At 47.8% G+C, this 12,440-nt stretch overlaps 1 protein-coding gene across 5 annotated transcripts in view; it reads right to left on the bottom strand.

The window, feature by feature from the left end:
* PLEKHA4 (pleckstrin homology domain containing A4) overlaps positions 1 to 12,440 on the bottom strand; it is a 66,248-nt gene that overhangs the window by 30,030 nt on the left and 23,778 nt on the right. For 4 of the 5 annotated variants that reach the window (XM_087713850.1, XM_087713848.1, XM_087713851.1 and 1 more), the window contains exons 4-9: positions 12,276 to 12,348; positions 11,826 to 11,926; positions 9,525 to 9,640; positions 7,883 to 8,146; positions 6,676 to 7,261; positions 1,488 to 1,565 (exon numbers count right to left, since the gene is read on the bottom strand). In XM_087713850.1, coding sequence (XP_087569976.1) covers positions 1,488 to 1,565; positions 6,676 to 7,261; positions 7,883 to 8,146; positions 9,525 to 9,640; positions 11,826 to 11,926; positions 12,276 to 12,348 — 1,218 coding nt within the window. The remainder of the gene's footprint in view (positions 1 to 1,487; positions 1,566 to 6,675; positions 7,262 to 7,882; positions 8,147 to 9,524; positions 9,641 to 11,825; positions 11,927 to 12,275; positions 12,349 to 12,440) is intronic. The other variant, XM_087713852.1, reaches the window with a different exon arrangement.

The following is a 12,440-nucleotide window of genomic DNA, read 5'->3' as shown; positions in this document are numbered from 1 at the left end:
GACCGCCTGCTGCCAATTACCTCCCAAAGACCCATTAGATCACACAGGGTTGGCCTCCTCTGGGTTCCGTCTACTAGCCAATGCCATCTGGCTACCACCCGGGGGAGGGCCTTCTCTGTGGCAGCTCCGGCCCTTTGGAACGAACTCCCGCAGAGATTCGGACCCTCACCTCTCTCCAGGCCTTCCGGAAAGCTGTCAAAACCTGGCTGTGCCGGCAGCCTGGGGTTGACGAGTTCCCCTCCCCTCTCGACCTGTGTGGTTGTGTGATTCCTGGCTATTTTAACTGCTTGTATTGTGTTCTATGTTCCCTTTCCCCCCTTTGAGTTGTTTGCCGCCCTGAGTCCCTCCCGGAAAAGGGCGGCATATAAATAAAACAAATCTAATCTAATCTAATCTAATCTAATCAAAGCTGCTAAAGGTAGCCTCCAGCCTGGCAATTAGGATTGTAAATTGTGTCGTAAATCAGGTTATGACCAGACACAATTTTACTTTGCAGTGGTCACTAAGCAAATACAGTGATTATAAAGAAACAAAGCAGCTTTTAAGCAAACTCATTGTTCACTATAAGTAAACACCAATTTCTAGGGGGGGGGGAACATTTTGAAACAGTCACATGATCACAGGATGCTGCAACTAGCCATAAATGTGGGTTAGTTGCCCAGTGCCCAACACATGGTAATGCGACCTGGGGGGGAGGTGACTGTTGGAACTTTGGAATCAGGTACACCGCCCCCCCCCCACGGAAGCTCCATTGCACCATCCAATGGTTGCTAAGCAATTGATTATAAGTTGAGGACTACCTGCATTTTGCTTTATTGGCATAATTTATATCAATTATGTAACTGGGCTGCAGAACTCAGCTTTTGCTGATTCAGAATTACAGGTAATCCTCAATTTATGACCACTATTGAGTCCAAAATTTGTTATCTCTAAGTGAGAAATTTGTTAAGTGAGTTTTGCCCCATTTTACGACTTTCCTCGCCACATTCGTTAAGTTAATCACTGGAGTTCCTAAATTAGTAACACGGTTGTTAAGTGAATTTGGCTTCCTCATTGACTTTGCTTGTCAGAAGGTCGCAAAAAAGGGATCGCATGACTCTGGGAGCCGTAATAATGTGAGTCAGTTGTCAAGCATCCGAATGTAAATCCCGAAACCATGGGGATGCTGCAATGGTCATAAGTGTGAAAAATGGTCATAGATCACTTTGTTCAGTGCAGTTGCAACTTTGAACAGCCACTAAATGAACGGTTGCATGCTGAGGATTACCTGAACTTAGCCACAGATTGCAATATTTTCACAAAAACATGCAAATAGCCACACACAATCCTAGTCATGATGAATGTGGAGGACATATTCTGTCTGTAAATATGATACTCCAGACCTAGAATATCTAGATTCTATAAGCTAGATAAGAGATGTGAGGGAGCATAGCCAACAGAGCAGCAAAAGGAAAAATGTTACCTATCTCTGCCTCTCCGATACTCACCAATCGGCCATGAAGCCGGGACATGACCAAAGCACGGGACGGGCCAACTGATGGAGAGAGGTAACCTCGGTCTGCAAACTGGCAAAAACAGAGAGAGATTCATGAGAATGACCACTGTCTTACCTGTAGGGTCGTTTTCAGTACACTACAAGGAGGTCCAAGCAATGGGTTAAACTCAGCCAATCTGTCCAGGACTGAATTGAAACTTTAGCCAAGCCTCTGGTGATGCCTTGACTTGCCAGATTTTCAATGAATGCATGGAACTGTACGTGTTGATAAGAACTCCAAACTAGTCCAAAAAAACTAGCAGGTCCAATAAACTGTGAAAGCAGAGAAAGACCCCAGGGTTGGATTCTCCTCGCAGCGTACTGAAAACGACCCTTCAAGTAAGACAATGGTCATTTTCCAGTACGCTGCTTGGAGAGTCCAAGCAATGGGACATACCCAAGCTAAATGTCACTAGGGCGGGAAGCAGAAGAGTCCAGGGTCTCTCTGCTGAAAGCCTCCTCCGCAGAAGCAAATTTGTCCAATTTATAGTTCCGAACAAATGGAGATAAGGAAGTCCAAGTAGCTGCCTTGCAAATCTCTTCTATTGGCGCCTGGGTCGCCTAGGCCGCTGTGGTAGCTGCACTCCTCGTGGAATGTGCGGTGATATGACGAGGCACCGGTCTGGATTGTAAGACGTACGCGAGGGAGATGCATGCCCGCAGCCAACGATCGATGGTGGATGAAGAGACTTTGAGACCTTGAGATGCAGGTTGAAACGAGATGAAAAGCGATTCAGAACGTCTAAAAACTGCCATACACTTGATGTACTTGCGTAGAGAGTGGCGGACGTCAAGCATGTGCCATCTCTTTTCCCTCAGATGTCTGGGATGAAGACAAAAATCCGAGAGAACGACCTCCTGGGCATGGTGAAACCAGAAGTTGATCTTGGGAATAAATGTTGGGTCCAGGCAGAGGACCACTCTATCAGGATGAATCAGACACAAGTCCTCTCTCACCAATAGAGACTTGGTGAGTCCTCTCTCACCAACTCCCAGATCTGTCGAGCAGACGTGATGGCAATTAAGAAAACTGTCTTAAAGGTGAGATGTTTCAAACTGGCAGAATGGAGAGGCTCAAAGGGTACAGATATAAGGGCCCGTAACACCACCTCGAGTTCCCATGACGGGTACCTATGGACGACCAGAGGTCTCAAATTGGTGGCACCCCGCAGGACGCTACGGATGATGGGGTGTCGTCCAAGTGACGAGTGACAGTCGGGTACAAGGATTGTGGATAGAGCAGCCATCTGGCACCTGAGGATGTTAGGTGCCAGGCCCTGGTCAAGTCCATCCTGCAAATAGTCCAGAATCTGGAGGCAGTAGAGAGACTGCCCCTGCTGAGAAGGTCCCTCTCAAGTGCCATACGGCTAGTTGTAGCCACTGGGGCTCTGGGTGTTGTAGAGCTCCCTGGCTGAGAGAGACCTCCTGCGGGGAATCCACCAAGGTGGATTGACGAACAGACTCACCAGATCGGCGAACCAGGTTCTTCTTGGCCAGAGGGAGCCACGAGTAGAACTCCTGCTCTCTCCTCCAGGATCTTCCAGATCATTCTGGGCAGGAGGGGCAGTGGAGGGAAGGCATATAGGAGTCTAGGCGGCCAGGGGCAATGTAAGGCGTTGACACCTTCTGCCTGCGGGTGGTAAAACCTCGTGAAGAAACTTGGGAGGTGGCGTTCTCTGGGGTGGCGAATAGGTCGACTATTGGTTGCCCGAACCTCTGAGACAGGAAATGGAGTAGGTCGGGGTGCAGGCGCCACTCTGAATGGTTAATCGTGGCCCTGCTCAGCCAGTCCGCCTGGATGTTGTTCACTCCGGATATGTGCTCCGCCTAAATTGAGCACAGATGTCTTTCCACCCACCTTCCCAGGGACTCGGCCTCCGCCATCAGAGATCTGGATCGAGTGCCCCCCTGGCAATGTATGTGTTATTTCACTGTCACATTGTCTGTGAGGATCTTCACATGGTGACCCTGGATGATGCTCTGAAAATGACACAGAGCCAGCCTCGAGCTGGGACAGCCGTACAATCAGGACGTGCCTTTCCTGGTGAATTTGATGCACGAGAGATCTGAGGCTCGTCATTTGGTTGGGAAACGGGGAGTCCTGACATGCAACAGTATCTATGACGGCCCCAAGGTGCTGCAACCTGGTGGTTGGGGCCAGATAACTCTTTTCCAGGTTGACAGAGAACCCATGGTCCCGAAGAACTGTCGTTGTGTATTGCAGGTCTAGCGTCGGTTGCTGGCGGGACGATGACTGGATGAGAATGTCATCCAGGTAGCATTGTAGGCACACTGGGCGTGATCTGAGGAAGGCCACAACCGCTGCCAGGATCTTTGTGAAGGTTCGTAGGACCGATGACAGGCCGAACGGCAGAACCTTGCACTGGGAGTGCTGGCTTGCATAGAAAAACCTTAGAAACCTGTGGTGGGCCTTGTAGATGGGGACGTGTAGATAAGCTCCTTCAGGTCTATGGACGTTAACAGATCCTCTGGTCTGATGCAGCCCAGGATGGATTGGAGGGATTGCATGTTGAATTTTTTGTACACTATATGGTGGTTTAGCTTCTTTAGATCTAATTTGCCCCTCCACACACACACACCCCCAAATTCTTTGGGACAAGGAACAGAATGGAATAAAACCCTGTCCCCTCGTGACCAGGTGGAACCGGTTCTATGGCCCTGATTTCCCTGAGGTGGAGGATCTCCTGCTCCATGAGAGCCTTTTTTACAGGGCAGGAGGGGGTGGGACACCTGATGAAGTGACGAGGCGGGGGCGAGAGGAGTTCCAGCGTCAGACCTATGCGGATGGTTTGGAGGACCCACTGGTCAGACGTGGTGCGCTCCCATTGGGCGTGGAACAGTTGCACACGCCCACCAATGGGAGCCCTCTGCTGATGGTCACTTATACTGATGGAAGGGTCTGGAGCCAGACCCCCCCCCCACAGAAGGGTTGCTTGAAGAAATTCTGCTGGCTGCCTCTGTCATGAAAGGACTGGCGGTCCTGAAGCCTGTCTGTATTTTGGGGGTAGGTCCTCTGGTAGGTGGCCGAAGTTGAGGGCTGGTCGGAAGCCCGAAAGGGCTGCTTCCTATAAAAATTGGAACCCTTGCAATCAGACTTCTTGGTGACTGAAGGCACAACCTTCTTTTTGTCCTTATTTTCTATGAGGCGGATGGGCGAGCGGACATTGTGGAGCCAGATGGCCCAAGAGAACTGGATCGCCTTCTCCTTCTGATAGGCATTCAAAAAAGTCTGCATGGTCAGCCACTGAAGCCCCTGGTGAGCCTGGCTAAGCAGCCATGGCCAGTGAAGCCTGAGAGGAAAATTCCTGCCCTTCCCCTTCACTTTCAGAAATGGGAGGCCTTTGCCCTGGTCTGACGTCTGGTGAAGGATCCCTGGGGGGGAGACCGATTAGAGGCCTGGGCCTGCTGCTGGGCCTTGAGGAATTGTTTTTCCAAGGCCTTTTGCCACCTGAGGGCATCTTTATCAAGGCCTGACTCTAATTGCTTGTCCTGCCTGGTGGAAGGTTTGCTGGCTTTTGGGCCTCCCTTGCCACCTTGCTAGCCTGTCTAGGAGGAATCCTGCTGGTGGAGGGACTAGGCTGGCTATTATCCCCAGGGGCCTGCTCTGCCATGACAGAAATCTGGGTGACTGGAAGGGACTAGGGGCCCTTTATTCACCACCTTGGTGACCTTGGAACAAAACGCCTTCGCGCTCCGAAGGGGGAGACACTGAAGGCAGCAGGCAGGAGTAATAAGCCGGAGGCAGTTGCTCAGGTGTGAGTTAATTTTACTCCCAGCACCAGCGCAGATGCAGAATTGACGAGCCTGGTCTCTGATGCTAAGGAAGAGCTTGAGTCGCAGGGAACAATCCCCAACAAAGACCCCGACGGAGGTCCGGACAAGTAGTCTGCAGTAGCGATCGGCACAAAGTAGGGCAGGAAGAGGCAGAAAAATGTGAGACAGGAAAAGCAAAACCAAAATGGCGGCCATGGCAAAAAGGCAATCCAAAATGGCCATCAGTAAAAAATGCCTGCCGACAGCCGTCTCCCCAGCAAGAGCGGACAGTGGCAACAGAAACCCCTGCCGGAAAAAAGCAATTGCGCAGAAGAGTGGAAAAAGCGCGATTGTGTGGGTGTCGGCACTCCGACCCCACACTCCCACCAGCATCTGCCAGCAACCTCCGGGCGCCTGAGCAAGCCCAGGACACTGTGGAAGCTGGGAAAAAGCAAGAAGGTACAGAAAAGGATGTGCAAAAGGAACTTCTCACCTCTCCTGCTCTCTGGGGAAGGAAAAATAAAGGAAAAAAACTCAAATTAACAGAAAATTTTTTGAGAGTCCAAGCCAATCTGAAAGGACTGAAGAGAAACTAAATGCGTCCACTGGGCTTTGACTGAATTGAAAATCTGGCGAGTCAAGGCAACACCAGAGGTGTGGCTAAAGTTTCAATTCAGTCCTGGGCAGATTGGCTGAGTTTAACCCATTGCTTGACTCTCCAAGCAGTGTACTGCAAAAATTCAAATTCAGATTACAGACCAAATTCAATTTGTTTGCTTACTTGATTTGTACAGGCCTCATCTTACCTTAAAACAGCATCAAAACTCAAAAATGAACCAATAAAATAAACATACAAGCAAACTGAACCAGCAGTAGAAACACAAGAAACACAAAAAAATGTGTGCATCCCCACTTGTGCAAATGGCGTGTGTGCATGTGCAGGTGAGCTCCATTTGTGTGAGCAGCTGGTGTGTGTGCCCACTACTCGCACAAATGAAGCTGCCTGTGCACGCACGTGCCTGCTCACCACTTGTGCAAAATCATCCCCTTTTTGCCCCTGGTCAGCAAAGCCGAATAGGTTGGGGAAGTGTGCTCTACAAAAATCTGAACTACTAATGATCAAAGCAAATTGGCGGTAGAGAAGACTCAATGGAATTCAAAGTGGACTGGATTTCTTGTGGGCACAAAGGGATGTCAAGTCTGATGACATGTTCAACTCCTGTCTTGAGGTCTCAGCCCAATCATCTCCTACAATCACATCTTCAGAGCCTTCCAAAAATCCAGGAGGACCATGGTTAGTTTAAGCTCAGGAGGAACATATTCCAATGAGATTGCTGTGCTTACTGAAGTAAGTAATTTCCACTTACTCTGTTTTGCTGCGGTCTCCCTATTGAGGGGGCTAAGCCATCTTCACCCACAGGCCGGACTCTATGGAGATGAGGACTTTGAGCGTAGCGCCTGGCATAGGAGTCTTCAGAAGTAGGGAACACATCATACCGGTCTGCAGGGGTCAGAGAGTGGCCTTTGTGGGCCGGTGATACAACAGCGTAAGGGTTATTGGGAAGGCCTTTGTTGGGGGCAATGTCCACCCTCCCCATGGGAATGTTAGCATGCAGACTCCTTGGCGAGCTCATGATAGAGAGGTCATCACAGGAGGCAGCCTGTGCAACTACAGATCGCGGAGGGCTCCGATGGGCATCATGAAGGCTCCAGTGGGGATCATGCATGTTCGGGAGGTGAGCCTGTGGCAACTTTGGGGACTCGGCTGGGGCTACTGGGAGGGAATAAGCGCGTGAGGAACGCAGTGAAAACACAGGGGAAGGCTGAGATATCTGAGATGGAGAAGGAGGAGGTGGACTCTCAGATGAAGGCGGTAGTGGGCTCCGTGGCCGGGAAGCGAACTTGGTGCAACTAATAGGAGAGGGACATCCATGTGTCTGGGATGACAGGGAGCTGCCAAGAGAAGATGAAGGAGAAGATAAAGTCAATCATGGTGATCCAAACTCTATACAGCCATCTGCTACTACATCCTTCCCATTCTTTACATTAGAGGTGTCCAACCTTGGCAACTTTTAAGACTTGTGGACTTCAACTCCCAAAATTCCCCATCCAGCCAAGCTGGCTGAAGAATTGTGGGATTTGAAGTCCACAGATCTTAAAGTTACCAAGATTGGACATCCTTCCTCTACAGCAGGGGTGTCAAACTGGCAACCCACAGGCCAGATGTGTCACACACAGGCCACGCCCACACCAGCTCCGCGAATGGGGAAAACATAACAAGTGGTGGGTTCCTACTACTTAGGATCACTTCAGCCAAACCCGTAGTGGTTTGGTGGTGTCGGTCTCTGGAACCAGCAACGACCCAGATCTGCCATGCCTCCGCATTGGTTCTCCGGGTGGCTGCATCTTGGTTTTTTTACTTCTGCGCATGTGTAGAGCAATTTTTATTGCACTGTGTGTGCACATGTGGAACCCACCCCTGGAAACATCACATGACAGCAATATGACGCGGTGAGTTTGACACCTGTGCTCTACAGCATCCAGAGCAGTGAAATTGGTTTTGCTTCTTCTTACCTCAGTTCTGGCTGCTCTTTCTTTTCACAGCAGACGCTCCCGTTGAGTGAACTAGATAAAGAAGCCCTCTTAACGCAAGGAGATCCTGTCTGGATGTCAGGCAGGTGGAGGCTCTCGGATGAGGAGGCCCGGGCTTCCTGGATCTCTGAGAGATGGGCAACTTCTAGTGATTCGGTGCTTTTGGCACAATCACCCTGGGGCAGCCGGATGTCCTCAAAGCTGGTGTGGGCAGACACTGACTGGCTGTGGAGACCCCCTTGATTGCTGAGGTGGAGCAGAAGGGGAATTTTTTTTAATTTTAATTATTTATTTTGTAACCCACCTTTATTGTTTTTACAAATAACTCAAAGTGGCGAACATATTCCATGCCGTGGCACGACAAAACTGCGCTCGACTAAAGTGCGCCCGATTAAACCGCGTCGCTGATGTCATCAGCAGGGCGACAACAGCGAGCACGGAGAAAGAAGGGCGCTTTAAATAGCGCTTTGAAAGCAAGCCGGTTCAAGTTAAGGTAAGGGTTAGGTTTAGGGTTAGGTTTAGGGTTAGGTTAAGGATTAGGGTTAGGGTTAGGTTTAGGGTTAGGTTAAGGGTTAGGGTTAGGTTTAGGGTTAGGTTAAGGGTTAGGATTAGGTTTAGCGTTAGGTTAAGGGTTAGGATTAGGGTTAGGATTAGGGTTAGATTAAGGGTTAGGGTTAGGTTTAAGGGTTAGGTTTAGGGTTAGGTTTAGGATTAGGTTTAGGGGGATTAGGTTTAGGTTTAGGGGGGTTAGGTTTAGGTTTAGGGGTTAATTTTAGCTTTAGCGTTTACAGCTTGCTTTTTTCTCTGCGCTGTTGTCGCGCTGTGATGACATCAGCTACGCGGTTTCGTCGAGCGCACTTTAGTCAAAAGCGGTTTTGTGGTGGAACCATTCCATGCACCTTCCTTCTCCTATTTTCCTCACAATAAAAATCCTCTGAGGTGTGTTGGGCTGAGAGTGAGTGGCTGGCCCAAAGTCACCCAGCCAATGTTCATGCCTAAAACAGGACTAGAACTCAAAGTCTCCTGGTAATTGGCCCAAAGTCAATACATGCAGTTGATTTTCATGCCTAAGGCAGAACTAGAACTAACACTCCTGGCGATTGCTAATTGGCCCAAAGTCTACCTTGTTTTCATGCCTAAAATGCTACTAGAATTCACAGTCACCTGGTGATTGCTCCAAAGCCATCCAGCTGGCTGTCCTGCCTAAGGTAGGACTAGAACTCACCGACTCCTAGTTTCTAGTCTTGTACCTTAACCACCAGACCAGACCAATAAATCCAAGTGACTGTTCCAGGTCTCCATAATATTGCCCATTATTCCCAGTGCAAAATCTGATTTCCTCCTCTTCCATCAAATGCTGCTCTGTCCAATTGATTTTACCAAGATCTTCCCCAGTTCTTCCACAAGGATAACTAGGTTTTTCTTTTCCAGAAAATTGTTCTGTTCTTCCACTGTCCTTTTCCCCCCTGACCAATTCTTACTTAAATAGTAAGTTCACTGTCTTTCCAAGAGATTATTATTTCTGGAACTTTCTACAATACATTATGCCCCAACTCCTGATTACACAAAATTGGCAATACACCCACAACAGGGTTTTGTGCCTGTCCCCATACCCAGCCCTTACAGGTTTCCACAGTTGCACTCAGCAGCAGCTGACTGGTTCATGGCCCTGATCCAGCTATTCATATCCAACTGGGTGTCGGCACTGAAATAGTAAGTCCGCATGCCAGGGTGTTCAGCCTATGGGAAAAAAAGCAAAGGGAAAGAAATTCCTTGTAGTGGTTGGAGCCTCCTGAAGAGGGCAGAAGATACAAGTCTTAGAACACCAGCAGAAAAGGAGAGAATGGGAATTGTTGGGTTTCCTATATACTACTCCTGGCAAAGAATGTTACTCTGCTTTATAGCGGATGGGGTGTGGCTCGTTTGTTTTTGTGGGGTGCTTCAAGATAACTCTGCAGCAGTATTTCTCAACCTCAGAAGCTCGAAGATATCTGGACTTCAACTCCCAAAACTCCTTAGCATGGCTGGCTGGGGAATTCTGGGAGTTGAAGTCCACACGTCTTCAAGGCTGCCAAGGCTGAGAAACACAGCTCTGTAGGATAGTTGCATGGCTGCCAAAGCAAGGAGGCACCAGGTGGCTATCTCACAATCCATTCTTCTGAAGACACCCATTAGAAAGGCCAAATGAAGTGGCAAAGCATTCTGGGCAGCCTCTTGCCGGAGATGCAGTGAAGGACAATGAATGGGCTTGGTTTCCCCCTGTCTGCCATCCAATGTGGCTATTTCACTGCCCTAAAGGCAGGATAGGAGCTTCCATAAGCAATTCTAAAGCCTGGCCAAGAATGCTGCAGGGATTTGCCCTGGCAGTCTCCATGAGTCAACGCTAACTCAACACACACACCCCCCCCCAAAAAAAAGAGGTCCTGCATTAGATTTGGTACCATTTCTACATCTTCCAATCTATGCATCTCATGGTATTGAACAGAGGGTTGGACTAGAAGACCTCCAAGGTCCCTTCCAGCTCTATTATTCTGTGTTTTGTGTTCTTTTGTCTGAAAGTCTCTGTAAATCAGCTGCTACCAGGCAGAGCAAGAAATCCTAGTTGATGCAGCTTTTAAACTAACTGAAGTGAAGCTTCTTTCTAGAAACTGGATGCACACGTACCCTTGAATTCCTCTGAGCAGGCTGAAAGATTCTAAATCAATTCCAAATCAATTGATTCTAAATCAATATATGATACAGGTAGTCGTCAACTTACAACTACAACTGTCCCTGGAATTTTGGTTATAAGTCATTGTGGTCATTAAATACAGGCCACCAAATGACTTGACTTGATTTTATAACCATTTGTATGATATTTGTAAAGTGAGTTATCACAGTCGTTAAGCAAACAGCATCGTCATTAGGCAAATCCCATGGTCATTAACCAAATCCAATGTATCCAATGGGTGGCTTTTGACGTTTTCTGCTGGAAAATGTGAGCCAACTGCCATTCACCCAAAATGCAATCAGTTGATTGGGAGGGAGGGGGAGGAGCACTTTTAACTTCAAGGATAGGTCCCAAATAGCTTTTTCAAAGTCTGTCATAATTTTGCATTGCCATTAAGCAACTGGTCATAAATTGAAGACTACCTGTATTAGATAGATGAGCCAACAACAGAGGCAAATAAAGAATAGAATAGAATTAGAATAGAAATAGAATAGAAATAGAACAGGACAGAATAGAACAGAATAGGAATTGAAACTTTTGACACTTTAAATATACACTAATCAGCATACATTAAAATTAAATTTTGTTGCATTCAGCTCTCAAAATATAACTATTTTGCACATACTCACATACACACACAAATGTCGCAGAGAAACATCACAGTTTATTTCGGATATATATGTATACAGTACATGGTGAAAAAAATCCTGCGAGTTTATAAGACAGCTGGCATAAGGAACAAAGCACAATCTAGTAGTCCTGCTATATAGATACTTCAAAACCTCCTCCCAGAGGGGAGCAACAGAAATAGACCATAAAGTGGGTATGTGGGGTCTCTAACAATGCTTTGAGCTCTAAGCACATAGCGCTTATAAGCCGTACCCTGAATAACGGGAAGTGAGCTTCCTATAATCTTCTCGGCTGTCCTTACCACTCTCTGTATGGGCTTTCTACCTGAGGCACTGCTACCACCAAACCAAACAGTGATGCAGTTTGTTAAAACGCTCTCAATCGCGCCTCTGTAAAAAGTGGCCAGGACAGAAGGAGAAAGATATGCTCTGCTCAGTATTCACCACACATAGATATTGCCTCGTTAAAGCTGAGGCAATGGTCAGATTCTAGGGTGGTTTCAAGGAAACAGTGACCATGGACATTTAAGAAAAGTTCCATCATCACAGGAGAGACAAAAGCATAAATGAAGTCCTTCCTCCTGACCTTGAATACAAAGCGACGGTTCTTCTTCTCCTTGGAGAAAGCTGTCCGAATCTCATAGCTGGGGAGGAGGATACTGCCCAAAACCATCTCTTCACGGCTATCTGGAATACAACCCACAAAATCCCACAGAAAGAAACTTCAGTGTTGCTTCCCAGGGCTCCTGCTCAGAAAGTTACAACTTCCCAATTTCCGCCAACATGACTGTTTCAAGGAACTGGGTTACGCTTACAGCAATGTTCCTCAACTTCAAACCGTCATTAAGTGAACAGTCATAAACCAAGGACTACCTGCATTTCTTTTTTAAACTTCTGTCCTCAGAACCTGGGGATGTTGCTTTGATCTCTGCCTGATCTTGATGCATCTCCTGAGCTACAAAACAGTCCTACCTCCAAATGCTTTGCTTCCATCTCAAGGAAAACCGAAACAGAAAGTCAAGAAAATCCAAATTACCTCGGTAGTAGAAGAGGCAGTAATTGGAAAGGACAAACCAACGCCGTTTCCATAGTTTCAGCCCAGAGCTATCCTAAAAGAACCAAAAGGAAAAGATGGTGAGTTAGGCAAAAGCTGCGTCAAAGTTTTACCTCAGTAAAACAGGATTGCCTGATTTTAACTCTT

Source organism: Thamnophis sirtalis, unplaced genomic scaffold, assembly GCF_051295495.1.
Source record: "Thamnophis sirtalis isolate CommonGarterSnake01/CBP01778 unplaced genomic scaffold, rThaSir2_p1.2 scaffold_4, whole genome shotgun sequence".
Lineage (NCBI taxonomy): Eukaryota > Metazoa > Chordata > Lepidosauria > Squamata > Natricidae > Thamnophis > Thamnophis sirtalis.
Note: the sequence above shows the minus strand (reverse complement) of the source record. Positions and strands in the feature narration are given on the sequence as shown.